General features: G+C 42.9%; 1 protein-coding gene across 2 annotated transcripts in view; it reads left to right on the forward strand.

The window, feature by feature from the left end:
- The first annotated feature begins 366 nt into the window (after positions 1-366).
- LOC111967741 (wings apart-like protein homolog) overlaps positions 367-20,502 on the forward strand; it is a 49,341-nt gene continuing 29,205 nt past the window's right edge. Inside the window, exons 1-4 of one of the 2 annotated variants that reach the window (XM_023993060.2) lie at positions 367-735; positions 1,543-2,027; positions 18,750-19,467; positions 19,571-19,932. In XM_023993060.2, the coding sequence (XP_023848828.1) occupies positions 1,565-2,027; positions 18,750-19,467; positions 19,571-19,932 (1,543 nt within the window). In that variant the 5' untranslated portion in view covers positions 367-735; positions 1,543-1,564. Of the gene's footprint in view, positions 736-1,542; positions 2,028-15,027; positions 15,163-18,749; positions 19,468-19,570; positions 19,933-20,502 lie in introns of those variants that run through there. The other variant, XM_023993061.2, reaches the window with a different exon arrangement.

A 20,502-nucleotide genomic window follows, 5' to 3' on the forward strand; every position in this document is an offset into this window, starting at 1 on the left:
GGGCGCGCGTGCTGGCGTGTTTTGCACCGGCTGAAAGTTGATTCATTCGATTTGGAAATGGGCTGCCTCCCGGCCGTGATCCAGGTACCCCGCTCTGTACGACGGGCTCAAAACAAAAGTGACGTAATTAAGGACGTGTAGTAATTAGTAGGATTCTGTTTTCCCATGCAAAAGTGATTTCTTTAGACAAAATCGCGTTGTCTGCTTTCCCAATAAAAAATTGTTTGAAAATGCAAAAATGTATTTTATGGAAAGATGCACCATGCTGGCTTGTTTACAACATGACAGAGTGGCGCAGATTACTGTTTGATTTAAGAGGGCGCTACTATTTCCCAGTTTTAGCCCGAACACGTAACGGGCCATTGACCGGTTCAAGCCGAGACAGGGTAAAATAACTCCCTCAATGCCGTTGGAAGCAAAAAGACGAGGGAGGGGGAACTCGAATGGAAGGCGTCGGTGCAACACAGAGGAGACAATCGAGTTTGATAGAGCTTTAAAAAATGACTATATCAGACGTAAAACCAACATTATCAAAATAACATTGTTACCCAGGATACACGGGACTTTTTACAGTATTTGACTGTCCTATATCTGTCATAACTACAGGCAGTTGAGCCTTGTTTATATTGTTTTGCAAGCGAGCTTTGAACAGGGTCGGGAGGCCCAATCTGGTGCGGGAAGCGACCGCCTTCTTCCGAGTGTGTTGTTGAGTGGTTCGGTCTTTTCGCGCACCAAGTAAGTGAGGCAGTTGTATATTCAACGCAATTGTGAAATATACACAGATTTTCAAACTACTTAACCTTAAAATCAATGTGAGAATTGGATGTCATCTATCATGTTGCGTCTGTTAGCCTGAGCCAGCTAGCTAACGTAAGCTAGCTAGCTACTAGCCAAGTAGTTAACGTAAGCTAGCTAGTTACTGTAACTGGCTGCATTATTTTAGATTTTTCGCGAGAATTGTTTACGTTGTGGCTAGTTATGTAGCCAGCCTCGACTGTGTCACCTGAAGCTAGCGGCTAGTTAGTGAACATTAGCTATCTAGCTAATTGATCTAGGTAGCTAACATCGTAACTAGCTAGCCATATGGGTCTGTTTTGGTTGTTGAACACTGAAATACTAGCTAGTAGTATGTAGCTACTATATTATCCCAGCTAACGTTAGTAAACTTCGTTTATGTCCTGCTGCTAACGTTAGACACACTATTGTTTCTTTAATACCGTTAGTTGATTGATTTAGTTGACTAGCTACCTAATGTTATAGTGTCTATGTTAATGGGGATGTATTGTACCTAACTGCGTTAGCCACTTCCAGAGCAGTCGGAGCCTCAGTTTGCTGAACCTGAAAATGAAGGATCACACGGTAGAAAAAAATTGTCGTGAAATGACAGCTTCCAAATAATATTTGGGTAGAGATGAACTAAAACCCCATTTGTCCAGATTTATTACTTAAAAACATTACAGTAAAAGTGAACTTAATTGTTTTGATGAGAAATGGCATATGATGACTGCAAATAATGCTTTTCATATTTTGTACCCATCACAGAGAATATGAAACAGGTGTCACGATGACGTCCAGATTTGGTAAAACCTACAGCCGTAAGGGAGGCGACGGCTCATCATCCAAGTTTGACGAGGTCCTGTCCAACAAGAGAGCGACGCTCAGCACCAAATGGGGCGAGACGACATACAAGGCCAAGGTGAGTTCCAAGCGCCCCGGCCAGAAGACTGAGGTGGCAGAGCAGCCCAAGAGGCCCAAACTCTCCAACGAGAGCTCCGAGGACCCCTTTGGGTTTGACAGCGATGAGGAGTCAAAGACGGTCACCTCTCGCGTCCCACAGGCAAAAGCCTCCCCAGTCAAGCCGGCATCCACAGAACTGCCACTGGCAGGGAGGCCAGGCTTGTCCCTGGAGTCCAGCAGCAGAACCAGCCTTGCTCCCAGTAGAGCAACCTCTAGTTTGGGGATTGACAGAACCCAGCTGAGGGTCACCGAGGACACAGCCAGGTTCTTCAACACCACCCCCACAACAGGTAGGAGGACACTCATGTTGCAAAGTAGGACTAATAATACATTGTAGAATGTTAGATGGGACCAGAAGACTTTGGCTTCCAGAGGGTGTAGGGTCGAACATATCTAAATATTGTGCATGCATGGAATTTTCCTCTGCCTTGCAATTTGGCAGTTTTTATTTGTTAGAGATTCTCTGGTACTTTTGTAGACGTTTAGCCAGTACTGAAAGTAGTGTTTACGAGCCAAAAGTGGTCCCTGAAAATTGCGTATAAAGTCTCATATGTGCCCCAAGTCATTGCTGTCTCTCCCTCTGACGTGTGCATCTTGCTAGTTGTCACTCAAATGACAAGGGGCTGATGCTCATTAGCAAGAACCTCAAATTGCTAGTGGCTGGCCCACGAGGGGGAAAATGGCGCCGCACAGCTTCCAGAATAAGCCACTTTCAAACAAGGGCTAATTGCAGCTAATTGAGAAGACAGTAATTCTGCTCATAGGTTATGCATGTATGAACTACACATTGACACACCGAGCTCAAATACTTAGTTGTCGCCAAAGTTCTGGAGCATGTCTTTAAGATGAAATGTTGTGTGCCAAGTCAGCCATCCTTAGTTACAATTATTGAAATAGATTGATTTCCTGTAATTCATTACAAGCGAATGAATACTAGGTAATTATAGGTACTAAATATTGATTGTCCTTAGATTTAGTGATCCAATCCTGGGCAGTAAAGAAGACATTTCCTCTAGTGAGGTTACAAAAGAATATGCATAGTTATTCATTTAGGATGCAATTGTGTCTCTTCATTTCAGACCATATGTCATCCACCCATCTGATTTAGTCATCAGATTGGTAGCTGYCCTCATGATTCAGACGAGTGGCCATTTTGAATGCAACACCCTGCCTTGTGACAATTTACCACTTTGCAAACACTGTTAGCTTTTGACTTTGGAAAAGTTTCCCAACTCTTGGAACAGACAAACCTCTAATCTGTCTTTGGAGCAGGCTTCAACAGGCTCCCTTTGGACTGGAATATTGGGGACAAACTGTCAGCCTGGCAGCCTCTCGTGGATTACTTCCAAAGCGTGTTCACTGGGGAGATGCAAACCCATCAGAATGTGCAGTCTTTATGTTGACGCGCTTCACTAATATAAAACCAGTCCACCTGACAGGGGTAGCCTCGTTTTTAGGAGGCCGGCTTCTCTGTGGCAGGTGGTTATGATTGTATTCAGCATTGCTAAAGGCGCCCGCATATTAGGTTGTTTGCCCCTAGCAGAACTCGGCTAGGCGACGCAAAAGTCTGTCTCGCATACTCCCTAAAGACCTTTCGCTCGAGAAACAAAAAGGGGCAATATTGCCGTTTGTCCCTCTTGAGCAACCGTAGCAACAACATAGCCAGAAACCCTTCCTCAAAATGAATCCAAGATAAATCAAGAAATCTGTAATTTTTATGTTTTTGCTGAGGTCTTAGTCGTGCAATTTTACATCTACCTAAGATGTTTGGTACAGTATTTCTCAAGTGGGAAAAATGTCTCTCGTTGAATGGCAACAACCGCTTCACTGAAGAATCCCGTACATAGTTCCCACTCCTACTAGGCGTCGTAGTACTGTTGACCAATCACAGACGTAGGGGTGCAGACTTCGCCTACCAAACTTTGAAATAAAACCTGCTGAACACCAACGGACGACAACTTCAAATTTCGTCGTAATATATGCGCCCCCATATGCGCGTAATATATGCGCCAACTGTTTCGACTTGGAAGCATGGAACAGGCTTAAGTAGACACGCTGAATGTAATTTACTGCATCAAGGCAGCAACTTGTTGCTCTAGTTACGGGCCCGTTTCAAAGCAATGCTGCTTGCTGGTGTGTGCCTTGTCCACCACAAAACAGTATTGCATAATTTAAAAACCCTGCATATTGCTGTATGCCCTACAGTTAACTCCCAAAATAATTGAAACACTTGAGTAAACAAGGGATACAATGTATATTGAAAGCGGGTGCTTCCACACAGGTGGGTGATTCTCATGAAACCAGTTTTTAAAATGTCTGTGTCAGATTGAGTTGCAAAACCATGATGCATTTGCAAATATCAACTGTCATCATTCAGGACTGAGATGTAGGTTTTGGAAGTGTCTAATTTTAAATACATTTTACACCTGACTTTGTACATTTTCACCCCAAATTCTCATTGCCGAAATGTGTAAAAATTCTTTATCAAAACAACTTTTGAATAAAACACAATGTTACTGTAGTTTGTCCATAAATCCTAGAAATTGTATACTAGTTGAAGTTTACATTTAAACTAATATTAATGACATAGTGTTTGTGGACACTTTCTCACGTTCCTGTGAAAACTCCAGGCAGTTAAAAAAAAAAAAAGTTTTATTCACCCATGATGCATCGTCTAGATCAAGTATTCCAAAACTGGGGTATGCGCAATGCCGTCGGGGGTACGCCAAATAAATAAAAATGTGATTCACATTTTTAAAAATTAAATTAAACAAAATAGTATTTTTTCAAGCATTCCATTTATATTTTCCAACGGGGCTATACATTTGGGTGAGCCCCCCCCCCGAGTTGCCTCGTTTCACTGCCAAAAATCAAATTAAACCGCCTAGTGTTCAGCGAAATAACAACACAATGTCAATTACAGGTAGCCTAGTCAAATAATTCACATCCAATCACGTTAACCGTTACTCTCTCACGGGAATTCCACTAATGGCCCGTAAGTAGGCAAACGTAGCTGCTGCTCATTCCATTAGCTTGAAAATGGATAAATGGTTTAAAAAAGTAAGGCCAGCATCCATAGACATACCAGTGCTACTGGTAGTACTGCTACTACCAGCAGTACTGCACCTGTCGGCGACAAGTTCTGCTTCCACGAGTACATCCAATGCTAGCATCAGTAATTCTACATCTGTTGTTAGCCCAGCTAGCATGGACACTGACAGTTGAGAATCTGATGCAGCCCAAAGAGCTTCCCTTACCTGGGAAAGCACAGAACAACAGACAGGGACGTTGGACCATCGAAGAGGGGCAAATATGATGAACTACATTGATTTGGGGTTCACTTATTAGGAGTAGTGCCTTTCCTCAGCCACGGTGTGTTTATATGTGCGAAAGTACTATCTCACAACTCGCCAAAACCTTCACTCTTGCGCAGACATTTTAGAAATAAAACATGTGAGAATTAAGAAGACTTTTGAGTAGTAAGACATGTATAAAAGCAACAGATACTATTTAATGAGAAGGGGCTAGAAGCGTCTTATATGGTGAGCTACCGAGTGGCTACGACAGGCAAGCCCCATACTATTGTGGAGGACTTAATTCTTCCTGCTGCCGCAGATATGGCTGGGACAATGCTGGTGGAAAAGGCCCAAAAATCTAAAGACAATGCCTTCATCAAACAACACTGTTCCATGATACATCAGTGACATGGCAGGAGATTTTTTGAAACAATTACTGCTTTGCATACAAGCCAGTGAATTCTATGCGTTACAGCTGAAGAGTCAACAGACGTGGCGGGCCTGGCACAGCACCTGGTATATGTCTGTTATGTTTATGGGGGGTCAATTAAGGAAAACCACTCGAAACCAGGACAACAGGAGAGGATATTTTTTAAAGTACTGGACAGCTTTGTGACATCAAATGGACTTTGGTGGTCAAGATGTGTTGGTATCTGTACTGATGGCGCGAAAGCCATGACAGGGAGACGTAGTGGATTGGTAACACTCGTGCAAGCAGTTGCTTCCGACACCACTTTGGTACACTGCAGCATCCACCCAGAGGCTCTTGCTGCCAAAGGAATGCCTGACAGCTTGAAAGACGTTTTGGACATTACAGTGAAAAAGGTTACCTTTGTTAAAGCAAGGCCCCTGAACTCTCGTGTATTTTCTGCACAATGCAATGATATGGGCAGCGACCATGTAACGCTTTTACAACATACAGAAGTGTGCTGGTTATCAAGTTTTGAATTGAGAGATGAGCTTAAAGTTTCTTTACTGACCATGATTTTCACTTGTCTGACCGCTTGCATAATGATGCGTTTCTCACACGACTGGCCTATCTGGGTGATGTTTTTTCTCGCCTGAATGATCTGAATCTAGGATTATAGGGACTTCAGCAACTATATTCAATGCGCGGGACAAAATTGAGGCTATGATTAAGAAGTTGTAGCTCTTCTCTGTCTGCATTAACAAGGACAACACACAGGTCTTTCCATCATTGTATGATTTTTGTGTGCAAATGAACTCAAGCTTACAGACAATGTCACATGTGATATAGGGAAGCACCTGAGTGAGTTGGGCGCACAATTACGTAGGTACTTTCCCGAAACGGATGACACAAACAACTGGATTTGTTATCCCTTTCATGCCTTGCCTCCAGTCGACTTACTGATATCTGAACAAGAGAGCCTCATCAAAATTGCAACAAGCGGTTCTGTGGAAATTGAATTTAATCAGAAGCCAGTGCCAGATTTCTGAATTGGGCTGCGCTCAGAGTATCCTGCCTTGGCAAATCGCGCTGTTAAGACACTGATGCCCTTTGCAACCACGTACCTATGTGAGAGGATTCTCGGCCCTCACTAGCATGAAAACGAAATACAGGCACAGACTGTGTGTGGGAAATGATTTAAGACCGACTCTCCAATACAACCCAACATTGCGGAGTTATGTGCATCCTTTCAAGCACACCCTTCTCATTAACCTGTGGTGAGTTACAGTGGCTTGCGAAAGTATTCACCCCTCTTTGCATTTTTCCTATTTTGTTGCCTTACAACCTGGAATTAAAATATATATTTTTGGGGGGTTTGTATCATTTGATTTACAGAACATGCCTACCACTTTGAAGATGCAAAATATTTTTGMGACACAAGAAATAAGACGCCTTAACTTGAGCATGCATAACTATTCACCCCCCCAAAGTAAATACTTTGTAGAGCCACCTTTTGCAGCAATTACAGCTGCACGTCTCTTGGGGTATGTCTCTATAAGCTTGGCACATCTAGCCACTGGGATTTTTGCCCATTCTTCAAGGCAAAACTGCTCCAGCTCCTTCAAATCGGATGGGTTCCGCTGGTGTACAGCAATCTTTAAGTCATACAACAGATTCTCAATTGGATTGAGGTCTGGGCTTTGATAGGCCATTKCAAGACATMTAAATGTTTCCCCATAAACATCTCAAGTCTTGCTTTAGCAGTATGCTTAGCGTCATTGTCCTGCTGGAAGGTGAACCTCCGTCCCAGTCTCAAATCTCTGGAAGACTGAAACAGGTTTCCCTCAAGAATTTGCCTGTATTTAGCGCCATCCATCATTCCTTCAATTCTGACCAGTTTCCCAGTCCCTGCCGATGGGAAAACATCCCCACAGCATGATACTGCCACCACCATGCTTCACTGTGTTCTCGGAGTGATGAGTTTTTGGGTTTGCGCCATACATAGCGTTTTCCTTGATGGCCAAAAAGCTCAATTTTAGTCTCATATAACCAGAGTACCTTCTTCCATATGTTTGGGGAGTCTCACACATGCCTTTTGGCGAACACCATACGTGTTTGCAATTTTTTTTCTTTAATAAGCAATGGCTTTTTTCTGGCCACTCTTCTGTAAAGCTCAGCTCTGTGGAGTGTACGGCTTAAAGTGGTCCTATGGACAGATACTCCGATCTCCGATCTCTGTGGAGCTTTGCGGCTCCTTCAGGATTATCTTTGGTCTGCTTAATGCCCTCCTTGCCTGGTCTGTTAGTTTTGGTGGGCGGCCCTCTCTTGGCAGGTTTGTTGTGGTGCCATATTCTTTCAATTTTTGTAATAATGGATTTAAATGGTGCTCTGTGGGATGTTCAACGTTTCTGATATTTTTTTAATAACCCAACCCTGATCTGTACTTCTCCACAACTTTGTCCCTGACCTGTTTGGAGAGCTCCTTGGTCTTCATGGTAACGCTTGCTTGGTGGTGCCCCTGGCTTAGTGGTGTTGCAGACTCTGGGGCCTTTCAGAACAAGTGTATATATACTGAGATCATGTGACAGATCATATGACACTTAAAATGCACACGTGGACTTTATTTAACTAATTATGTGACTTCTGAAGGTAATTGGTTGCACCAGATCTTATTTAGGGGCTTCATAGCAAAGGGGGCACCACCTGTTTGTTTTAGATTTTTTTTGAATCAATTTTTTTTTTTTTACTTCACCAATCTGACTGTTTTGTGTCTATTACATGAAATCCAAATAAAAAATCAATTTAAATTACAGGTTGTAATGCAGCAAAATAGTGAAAATGCCAAGGGGGTGAATACTTTTGCAAGGTGCTGTATTCACTATTTTTGATGAACAAATTAAGTTTCATGTGTAAGATGGCTAAATAAAGAGCAAACTTGTTTATTATTATTTGTGCCCTGGTCCTATAAGAGCTTTTTGTCACAACCTGGTTCGTGGGAAGTGACAAACTCACACTCATAGCAGGCTTACAGTGATGGCAAAAAAACATCTGAGAGTGCGCTGACCCTGGTGCCAGAGGGGTTACGCAGCTGGAGGTTGAATATTTGAAGGGGTACAGGACTATAAAAAGTTTGGGAAACACRGATCTAGAGGATGATTTTTGGTTAATTTATTCGCTTATATGCCTTCAGAATGATGTTTGAAGTTCTCCAATACTCCCTTTACCCCACTTGGCCTTCTCATTACCAACATGGTCAAATTGGGGGAAAAGTCAGATGTTTTTAGTTTAGAATTATATAATTTCATTTAAAATATGTTTATTTTCAGTGTTATGTTTAACTTTGGCCTTTTTCATTAGGGGATCAATGCAAAAAATACTATGGATTTGTTTACTCTTTTGGACTGTGAAAACTGTTACGGTAATGAGAATATTGTGAATGTTCTTAATGTATAGTATCTGATATTWAAAAAAWWWAAAAAAWTAATGAGTATATATTGTAATCTCAGTGAAAAATGACACTTAAAAAAACAGTTGTGAGATTGACCCAGGTGTGGTGTCTGTTAATTAAGTAATTTAGGGGTACATTAAGCAATTAACATCCCATCATGCTTAGGGTCATGTATAAAAATGCTGGGRAGGCCATTATTTTGGCTACCATATCATCCTATGGCGGCATAGCCAATGTCCTAATCCACAGGGCACGAGTGGTCACTGAAGGGTTTGATGAGCATGAAAACGATGTACAGTGGTTCCTCAATTAAGTTTATACTGCAGCGCATTAAGGTCCATGTCTGGCACATTGCGTCACCGCAAGGGGGAGTTAGAAATCTGATAACTTCTGGTGCCAGGTGCTAATGTTTCTTTCTTCACTAAATTAATGACGTGAATGGGTAACTGAAACCAGATAACTGATAATTGTGCACTTGTTTGAAGGAACTGGCTGAGGGTGATTGAATTTCGAACAATGGTGTAAGAACTGCTCTTCCTGTCTCGCGCGCACACCACTTTTTAACTGGACTGTAGGCTATCACTTAAAAMAACTATTTTTATTGTATATAAACMGTTTCCTTTATTTTGGCAGTTGCCTGTATCATATGAAATTGTCCAGTGTTGGTGATCGTGTGCCCGCCTATTCTAGTTTTTAGCTGATAGTAGTGGAACCTGMTGTGGTCGTCWGCTGCAATAGCCCGTCCATGACMAGGACTGACGGGTTGTGCATACAGAGATGCTGTTCTGCACACCACTGTTGTACTGCGCCGCTWTTTGCCTAATTGTGGCCCGCCTGTTAGCTTGCACGATTCTTGCCATTGTCCTTCGACTTCTCTCACCAATGCGCTGTTTTCGCCCACAGGACTGTCGCTGACACACATTTTTATTTGTTGCACCATTCTCGGTAAACCCTAGACACTGTCATGTGTGAAAAGCCCAGGAGGCCGTCCGTTTCTGAGATGCGCCTGGCACCGACAAACACAGCACGCTCAAAGTCTCTTAGGTCACTAGTTTTGCCCAATCCAACGTTCAATCAAACAGTAACTGAATGCCTCTGTCTGCCTGCTTTATAAAYCAAGCCACGTGACTGACTCTGTTGGAGCGAACCATTTTTGTGAATGGGGTGTACCTAATAAACTGGCCACTGAGTGTATATTTTTTCAGTCTATGAGAACTGAAAGTATCAATCATTTGCACATTTAGCAACAACACTGCCATGTTCCTACACAAACCCAGGATATCCTCTAAGGCCCAGTGTTCACTTGTCCACCTGTAGAAACTCTTTGTTTGGCTGGCGGGGAAATCAATCCGAGCAGACCAGAGATTAAAGGACACTTTTCAGAGCCAGAACTTGGTAATGATGGTAATACTTATTGAGCTCCATTAAGGATTCATCAAGCTTAGTGTTCCGCCCATTTTTAATGTGGCTAATCGTTTATAAGCTTAATTTGACCCCAAAAAACGTTAACTCTTGAGGCGTTCAGTGATGGTGACGAAGGTGTGATCGTCTCTGCGTTGAGTGCCCAGACACAGAGAGAGGGTAGTCTCAATCCCTCCAAAGGACCGACTGCATAATGAACAAGGTATGTTACAGCTCTGGTTAGATTCTAATCAGGTATTTTCTCAGATGATTTCTCAAGTGCAAAGGATTTGGAAATAATAAAACATTCCCATTTAAAATAATTTACACAGGAGGAAGGGAAATGCCAAACACAGCCCGTTCATTAAATGTCTTGGCATTCTCAGCAAAAACCACAACACCATGAAATAACTACTTATTTTGAAGTCATAAATGTAAAGGTGTAAAGGCTCGTTGCAAACTGTGTGAAGACCGTAATTAATTTGCCAGAATTTTACATAATTATGACAACATTGAAGGTTGTGCAATGTAACAGCAATATTTAGACTTAGGGTTGCCACCTGTTCGATAAAATACGTAACGGTTCCGTATTTCACTGAAAGAATAAACATTTTGTTTTCGAAATTATAGTTTCCCGGAATTGACCATATTACCAACTACTCGTATTTCTGTGTTTATTATAATTAAGTCTATGATTTGATAGAGCAGTCTGACTGAGCGGTGGTAGGCAGCAGCAGGCTCGTAAGCATTCATTKAAACAGCACTTTACTGAGTTTTCCAGCAGCTCTTCGCAATGCTTGCGGCACAGCGCTGTTTATGACGTCAAGCCTATCAAATCCTGAGATTAGGCTGGCAATACTAAAGGGCCTATTAGAACATCCAATAGTCAAAGGTATATGAAATACAAATGGTAAAGAGAAATACACTGCTCAAAAAAATAAAGGGAACACTTAAACAACACAATGTAACTCCAAGTCAATCACACTTCTGTGAAATCAAACTGTCCACTTAGGAAGCAACACTGATTGACAATAAATTTCACATGCTGTTGGGCAAATGGAATAGACAAAAGGTGGAAATTATAGGCAATTAGCAAGACACCCCCAATAAAGGAGTGTTTTTGAGGTGTGCCAAGACCACTTCTCAGTTCCTATGCTTCCTGGCTGATGTTTTGGTCACTTTTGAATGCTGCGGTGCTTTCACTCTAGTGGTAGCATGAGACGGAGTCTACAACCCCACACAAGTGGCTCAGTAGTGCAAGCTCATCCAGGATGGCACATCAATGCGAGCTGTGCAAGAAGTTTTCTGTGTCTGTCAGCGTAGTGTCCAGAGCATGGAGGCGCTACCAGGAGACAGGCCAGTACATCAGGAGACGTGGAGGAGGCCGTAGGAGGGCAACAACCCAGCAGCAGGACCGCTACCTCCGCCTTTGTGCAAGGAGGAGCACTGCCAGAGCCCTGCAAAATGACCTCCACCAGGCCACAAATGTGCATGTGTCTGCTCAAACGGTCAGAAACAGACTCCCTGAGGGGGTATGAGGGCCCGACGTCCACAGGTGGGGGTTGTGCTTACAGCCCAACACCGTGCAGGACGTTTGGCATTTGCCAGAGAACACCAAGATTGGCAAATTCGCCACTGGCGCCCTGTGCTCTTCACAGATGAAAGCAGGTTCACACTGAGCACATGTGACAGACGTGACAGAGTCTGGAGACGCCGTGGAGAACGTTCTGCTGCCTGCAACATCCTCCAGCATGACCGGTTTGGCGGTGGGTCAGTCATGGTTGGGGTGGCATTTCTTTGGGGGCCGCACAGCCCTCCATGTGCTCGCAGAGGTAGCCTGACTGCCATTAGGTACCGAGATGAGATCCTCAGACCCCTTGTGAGACCATATGCTGGTGCGGTTGGCCCTGGGTTCCTCCTAATGCAAGACAATGCTAGACCTCATGTGGCTGGAGTGTGTCGGCAGTTCCTGCAAGAGGAAGGCATTGATGCTATGGACTGGCCCGCCCGTTCCCCAGACCTGAATCCAATTGAGCACATCTGGGACATCATGTCTCGCTCCATCCACCAACGCCACGTTGCACCACAGATCTCCAGGAGTTGGCGGATGCTTTAGTCCAGGTCTGGGAGGAGATCCCTCAGGAGACCATCCGCACCTCATCAGGAGCATGCCCAGGCGTTGTAGGGAGGTCATACAGGCACGTGGAGGCCACACACACTACTGAGCCTCATTTTGACTTGTTTTAGGACATTACATCAAAGTTGGATCAGCCTGTAGTGTGGTTTCCACTTTAATTTTAGAGTGTGACTCCAAATCCAGACCTCCATGGTTTGATAAATTTGATTTCCATTGATCATTTTTGTGTGATTTGTTGTCAGCACATTCAACTATGTAAAGAAAAAAATATTTAATAAGAATTCATTCATCAGTATCAGGATGTGTTATTTATGTTCCTTTATTTTTTGAGCAGTGTAGTTGACTCGTCATAATTCCTATAATGTCTAAACCTCAAAACTTCTTAACTGGGAATATTGAAGAACTGGGAATATTGAACTACCAGCTTTCATATGTTCTCATGCTCTGAGCAAGGAACTTAAACATTAGCTGTTTACATGGCACATATTTGTACTTTACTTCTCCAACACTGTTTTTGCATTATTTAAACCATATTGAACATGACTAAATAGATTTTATTTATGTATTATTTTAAGTTAAAAATAAGTGTCATTCAGTATTGTTGTAATTGTCATAATTGCATATATATATATATATATATATATAAATAGTCCGATTTAATAGGTATCGTTTTTGTTTTGGTCCTCCAATCGGTCGACCTCTACTTGTAACTACATCAACAGGTGTAGACCTTACAGTGAAATGCTTACTTACAAGCCCTTAACCAACAATAGAGTTAAGAAAAATGTTTTAAAGTGTTTACAATTTATTTATTTATAAAATAACAGTAGTGAGGCTATATACAGGGTGTACCGGTACAGAGTCAATGTGCGAGTGCACAGGTTAGTCAAGGTAATTGGGGTAATATGTACATGTAGGTAGAGGTAAAGTGACTGACTATGCATGAGTAGCAGCTTTCAACCTGCTCCACTACAGCCCCGTCGATGAGAATAGGGGCGTGCTCGGTCCTCCTTTTCCTGTAGTCCACAATCTCCTTTTTGTCTTGTTCACGTTGAGGGAGAGGTTGTTATCCTGGCACCACACTGCCAGGTCTCTGACCTCCTCCCTATAGGCTCTCATCGTTGTCGGCAAACTTAATGATGGTGTCGTGATCATGAACGTTGACACTGATATGGAAATGTGAAGTGCACATTTGGACTAACGCGTGTTTGGCTTGCTTGTATGACATCAAAGCAGTATTTATTATAATCCTCAACGTCTCATCTTTCAAAATACATTGAATTCTCTTAATTTACAACATTTGTCTCATTCAGACAACAAAACATTTGCAAAAGTTGCCCAATTAGCAGGAGGGATGGGTGCAACTTGTCGCATGGGGTGCTCAGAATAGCTGTCAGTAAAAATCCAGTCAGCTTTGAAGCGCAGAGCCTGAGCTCTGATGTAATTCATATAATGTTACTGTACAGCCACTGTGTTCCAATTTAGGCGCTAATCGGTTTCCAAATCTGCCATTTTTCAATCTGTGTAGGGGTTAAAGGGATAGTCCACTCCAGAATGAAACTCCTGTCAATTTGGTGATGCGTCAGTGGTCACAACCATTTTCTGAGTCAAGATCACTTTGAGTCAAAATGCAAGCCGAGATCTATCGTTTAGATTTGTTTTTAACATGACTTCAAAAATGTAAGCCTATGCAACATGAACCTATTAAAAACAGTACCTTAGCAATGAGGTTTGTGCGGTAGGCTATTGGCCCAATACAATATCACTGCATATTGGCTTTGCTTGAATTGCCCTGCACATGTTGTAAGGACCATACATTTGTTTTTATATAACAATTCAGAGAAAAATTGTATATGAGTATGAGGTAGGCTATATAAATCACACCGGTAATAGAGCATCTGTTGTAGTACTTGAGGCACAGCTGAGTGAGAATACATTTTAAATAATTTGCTTAGTATTTTTTTTATTTTGCCATCATCTGATGCTCAGCCTCAACGTCCCTCCGCTCTATTTGACACTGACCAAAAAGGGACACCGTCTTCCAGCTCATGATGACAACTTGAGTCGCACCGCATTATTTCTCTCTCATGCAGAAATCCATGTTACTCCTATGAACAGAGAAAGTTACATTTTGCGCGATATTTAAAAAGACCCAAGCCGCTAATAATACCAACGCAAGCCTATCGATGCACTTTCCTACTCATTCATTATATCTGCAGTGCTGGTTGTAGCGCGAGTGTAGGAAGACTGCATTTTATGGCTTATAAAATGTTGAATAAAAGTGACAGTGCTGTGTAAGAACTTAAACATGAGCTCACTCATAAAAACAGCAGCTCTTTGCTGTATTCGTTGACACTTCTCTCTATCTAGTCTTGGTTTTGAAATTTCACAGTATCAATTTTGCTTTTGCTTGCTACGTTACTGCAGACATGGTAATGTGAGCCATCCGATTGGCCAGGGGTAGYCCCATAGTGCACTTGATTTGCTCTCCGGGCCTGCCGGGAAGGCAGTTTGTACCTTCAGACAAATTAAATGGCAACACTTCGCCTACCTGGCGTGCAGGGCAGCCGAATCGGGTGCACCTACAGGCAATGGCGCGAGACGAATAAATACAAATAGGAACGCTTTATTGTTGGTTTTTACAGAAATGTTTGGAGATCGACTAGGAATGCCTGGGAGAATGAGCAGTCGATCGCAATCAACCGGTTGGTGACGACTGGTCTATGTTCTATGAGTAGGTAAAACATATATTTTCCCCATGATATAACTTCTAAGTAGTCCGTCTAGAAAATCAGGAAATCGTGTTGTGCCATGTCATCACGGTGCTTATCACTGGAGAGAAGTTTGTTATTCCCTATCACACTCYTAACTCTTTTTGAAACATTACCTGCACCTATCGCCATATGGATCAGCTAGGGTTGGGCGGTATCCAGTTTTCCATACCGTGCATGTGCCATCCCGAGATATACTGTATTAAAACTTCTGGTAAGCCCCAAACGTCACTTACCAGAAGTACTAAGGAATCTCCATAGCGGATTTACTACTAAGACTGACAACCCAGCTCATAAAGTTATGCATCTCAAAACGCAGTTTGCAGCATTCACAAAGCAAATATTAGACAACATTAATTCAAGAGAGGATTACCTCAGATTCCGATCCCCACACGTGCTTTGAACTTCGCACCGGTAGTAGGCGCGAGCGTTATGGCGAGCAAGGAAACGTGCGCTAGCATAGATGGTAACTGACATGGCAGAGATGTTTCGCTAATACCGTCCTAAACAGAAAGTTGTTAGACTGTTAACTGATTAATTAACATAGGCCTACTAATATTGATTGATATGTCCTCTTGATATAGCTGTAGGCTGCTAATGATGTGATGGTCAGCTCACCATTGACAAGGCATGTTGAATTAATGGTAGCCTAATTGTCAGACCTGCGCCGAGTTGGAGTAGTCAGTTAGCTGAGATAATGGATAATCAAAGTGAATGTATGTTTTTGGTTGCAATCAGCTTTGAAATCAGCATATTTTGCATTGTGGCTATCACAACCAAAGTACTAGGGGTAGCGAATTGATGTTAGCTTTAGCGTTAGCTAGGYAAAAAAAGTTGACCTACTACAAAGCTGAACGCTACCAGTATCATCTTSCATTGTAAAGTGTTCTAGCCTCTATGGACATTGTTTTGCGACTAGGAATTAAGTTTAAATATGTATACATGCTGTGTCAGATTATTCAAGTGCGTTAACTTCTGTGCAGCATGAGTGGGGAGCTAACATGATGCAGCCCACTCCCAATGCAGACTAGCAATGAGTAAGTGGAGCATGTACCGTGCGTGCTATGATAAGGGCAGTGTTGCCAAATCAMTTTTAGGGGAAGTTGCTAGAGGCAGGTCAATTTGTTGCTAAATGACATTGTGATATCATTGCGTAATAACGTAGAATACACAATAACGTTACTCAAATTGACTGGCCATGTAATATAAACACAACACATTTTAGAAATGCAGATATTTTTATTTTTMTAAACACAACACATTTAATTATTTAACCATTACACATTATTGAACAATTACATTTTTATTTATTTTCTTTTTATCTAGTAAACCTACACATTCTGAACAATTATAGTTTTAAGCAGTGTATTGGTAGTTATCACGCCTGGCTGCAAAAGTACATTGTGAGTGACGTCGCTCAGCTTGTGCACAGGCAGCTGCAGTCAGCCAACAATGATTTGCAATTTGCGGAAATTGCTGCTGGCGGGGTGCTGCCTGTGCACGAGCTGAGCGCCTGCTGAAGACGTCACTCACAATGCAATTTTGCAGCCAGGCACGTGTGTTGTGACTGAGTGTGTGATAGAGAAAATCGTTTTTGTGTCATTTAGTGGGAAAATGCGTGCATTTTAGCGTTTGAGTCACTTTTCAAAAGTTGCTAATAGTTCCAAATACATTTTTAAAAGTACCTCAATTTGTTGCTAAGTGCTGTTTGGGGGAAAAAAAGTTGCCAGGGTAGTCTGAAAAGTTGCTAAATCTAGCAACAAAATTGGTAAGTTGGCATCACTGGATAAGGGATAGGCTGTGCTGATACAGGCTTGATTCGTMAGACACATTTTGTGACTACATTTCCCAATTTCAGTTTTATGTACCATTTACAAGATTGGCTTTGTACATTTTATTAAAGTACAGACTGCTTCAAAATGGTATATTATAGTCATGGGCTCCCGGGTGTAGGCCGTCATTGTAAATATGAATTTGTTCTTAACTGACTTGCCTAGTTAAATAAAGATTATGTTTAAAAAATATATAAAAATAAATTATACACTGCAGTTGGGGGAAACATGGGAAAGTTGTGCTTATTTCAAATGTGTTTCACACTGGCATCTTTTTTAGTATGTRCATTCATGTTCACACCCTTTTAAGCCTTAGTGCCACCCATCTCTAAGTATTCATGTGAGGCCATGTGCTAAATGTTGTGGTTTTAAGGTAGTGTAGTAAACAAGGGGTGAAAGTAGTAGCCTACAATAAGTAACATATCGAGGTAAAAATACACTATAGAGTCCTTGGCCTATATCTGAACATGTTCTTCACATTCACTATATATCAAACCAGCCCCCAGACACATCTAGCTAAGTGGATGGGTTGCTATTGTCTAGACCTGTTCACACGTTCATGAACTAAAATAGATAGCCAGGTGTGTCTGGTGGTGATATGGCAAAGTTTGTGTCATGTAATCATCTGGCTAATTGGAGTATTTTGTTTAGACATCTTAACTGGCAAGTCAGTTAAGAACAAATTCTTATTTTCAATGACGGCCTAGAAACAGTGGGATAACTGCCTTGTTCAGGGGCAGAACAACAGATTTTTTTATTGACATTTTTTACCTTGTCAGCTTGGGGATTCGATCTTGCAACCTTTCGGTTACTAGTCCAACGCAAACATACTTTGTATCCCTCATTTACTCAGAGTTATCTTTTATTTTGGCAGTTACCTGTACCAGGTTGAACATGGTGAGATTATACACTCCTAAATTGATACTGCTGTTTTATTTAGGTTATTTTACAGCTAGCTAGCTACAATCACATGCTCATATTGACTTTGGTATAATTGTGTGTAGCTACATTTGCTTTCTAGCTGGCAAGCCAGTCTGCCCAGAGAGAGCATTGCATTGTGAGTTTTGTATTCATCTTGAGCTGCAAAATATTTCCTAAACTATTTTCACATGTTGCTCCCAACCTTATTATACCGACAAAAAAATGTTGTTAGCACATGTTAGTGTTATTTAACACCGTTTAACACTTGTTTAACACCGTAAATCATAGAAATGTTTTTTTTTTGATTGTCTTATTCCTTTTGGGGGGGATTCACCAGAATGTGCATGCCTGCATGCAAGTGGTATGTAGCAGCCTATTGGAACTCAACTGCAAGTATAGTTTTTTAGGAAGTCATTGCTGTCCCACATAAATAATTACAGGTGCCCGTGTTTTCAATGTCCACACCCTGTCTTCACATGTAGGCTAACCCGGTCTGCTCCTGTTGTGGTGAATGAGACCAATCAAGTTGGAGATGTTTATCTGACTCAGCATTGAGTTTTTTCCCCAGCTTTGCTAAAAGCTTTAAGGGTGTGCTGCTCCTCTCACAGCCCTAGCAGTTAACACTCCCTAATACATGGTTATCTCCACTTTCTTCTGTGAAAATGGCACCCATGCGGCATTGTGACAGGCATCGACTTTGTTTTTAGAGCACTTCAGCTGCTCTATGCTACATCTCTGTCAAAGACGGTAACTGCCAAGACTTATGTGGTGCTAATGCATTGCTTTTTCTCCTCCAGCCAAGCCAAGCCAACCGAGCTGGTCTAATGAGGGTGCGACTGCAGAGAAACATAGCTACTCATGGTACAGCAACGCCTCGGAGAGCGACAAGAAGCCCATCGCTCAGACCACCACCCTAAAGAGCGAGGCCAAGTACTCGTACGACAACTGGGATGCTGTGATGCTTCTGGGGCCCACCTCGCCCACCCCAGAGCCCACTAGAAACCCCTCAATGTGGGGTGGCGCGGGCAGCTACGGCCTGGGTCTGGCCAGGGAGGACAAGCCATCCCCAGAGCCGACCCCCAGTTACGTAGTGGGCCAGAGGGATTTCGAAGTCCCCATCGAGCCCTCCGAGTCCCAGGACCACTCCCAGTCTCTCCTCAGGGCTAGCACCAACTGCCGGACCTACCACCGGCCCAACAAAGGCAAGCAGGCCGGGGACTCTGACAGCACCAGTAGTACTAGCACCAGTACCAGCACATCCTTCAGTAGTGGGCCCGGATCTAGCCCACTCAAGACCAACAATACGGAGAACAGCAACAAGCCGGCGGGCCGTGGGAGGACGAGAGACTACACAGTGCTGCACCCGTCCTGCCTGTCGATGTTTAACGTCACCATTCAGGACCGGGTCATGGAGGAATACACCCCCGCTTCCGCCGTGGCTGCCCCCCTGACAGACCCGGGAGAGGCTGGCCGACTGAAAAAGAAGAATGAACCAGCACCGGCCAAGCCCATCAGGTGACGACCTGCTACCTACTAGTGATGGGGGGGGGATCGATAGTTACATATTGTAATATTATTTTGGACAATATTATATCCTTTTTCTCTCTCTCTCTCCCAGGTTCAGACCTACACAGAGCAAGGCCAAGAAAGACACCAAGCTGGACTTCTTTGGCTTCGAGGAAAACGAGGCAGGCCGTGGTGCCAACCAGGAGGAGGGCAGTTCTGACCCTGTGGCATCCGGCAGCTCCAATTACAAGATTAAGTACTTTGGCTTTGACGATATGAGCGGCAGTGACAGCGACGAAGACGAGGACTCCCACGCCAAAGAGAGGAAGGCTAAGAGGGCTGTAGCCACCGCTGCTGCAGCCACAGCCTCCCTTGCTGCCATGGAGATGAGGGTGGACAGCCCCCTGTCCAGCAGTGAAGAGCTGGACAGTCAGACCAGCAGCAACACAGGTCAGGGACAGGACCTCAGGCGAGGTCAGTACTACCAACCCCCCTTGGGAAACCACAGACCGGCATCATTACAGGGCATACTTAGGCCTCAGGCGAGGTCAATAACACAAACTTCGAGATCTCTACACAGGAGCCTCACTAAATGCTAATGTTATGTTAGTATGGTCCTCCAAAGCTAATTAGGAAAGCGAGTAACGTTTTGTTTCAACCTTCATGGTAGTTCTGTAAGGCCATTAGCGGGGGCAATTTTGGGGGGGCAGTGTTTGGGATGAGCACAAACAAACAAAACAGTCCTAATAAGAAAACTGAGACTCATCCTCACCCACTCACAGCTCTTTCCTATACAAGACAGACATTTCAGAGATAGATGGATATATACAGTTCCTTTCGAAAGTATTCCACATTTTGTTACGGTACAGCCTTGATTAAATTGTTTTTTCCTCCTCAATCTACACACAATACCCCATAATGACAAAGCAAAAACGGGTTTATATAAATGTTTAATTTATAAAAAATGTCACTGAAATATGACATTTACATATGTATTCAGACCCTTTACTCAGCGCTATGTTAAATCACTTTGGAAGCGAATAC

This window comes from Salvelinus sp. IW2-2015, linkage group LG8 (assembly GCF_002910315.2).
Source record: "Salvelinus sp. IW2-2015 linkage group LG8, ASM291031v2, whole genome shotgun sequence".
Lineage (NCBI taxonomy): Eukaryota > Metazoa > Chordata > Actinopteri > Salmoniformes > Salmonidae > Salvelinus > Salvelinus sp. IW2-2015.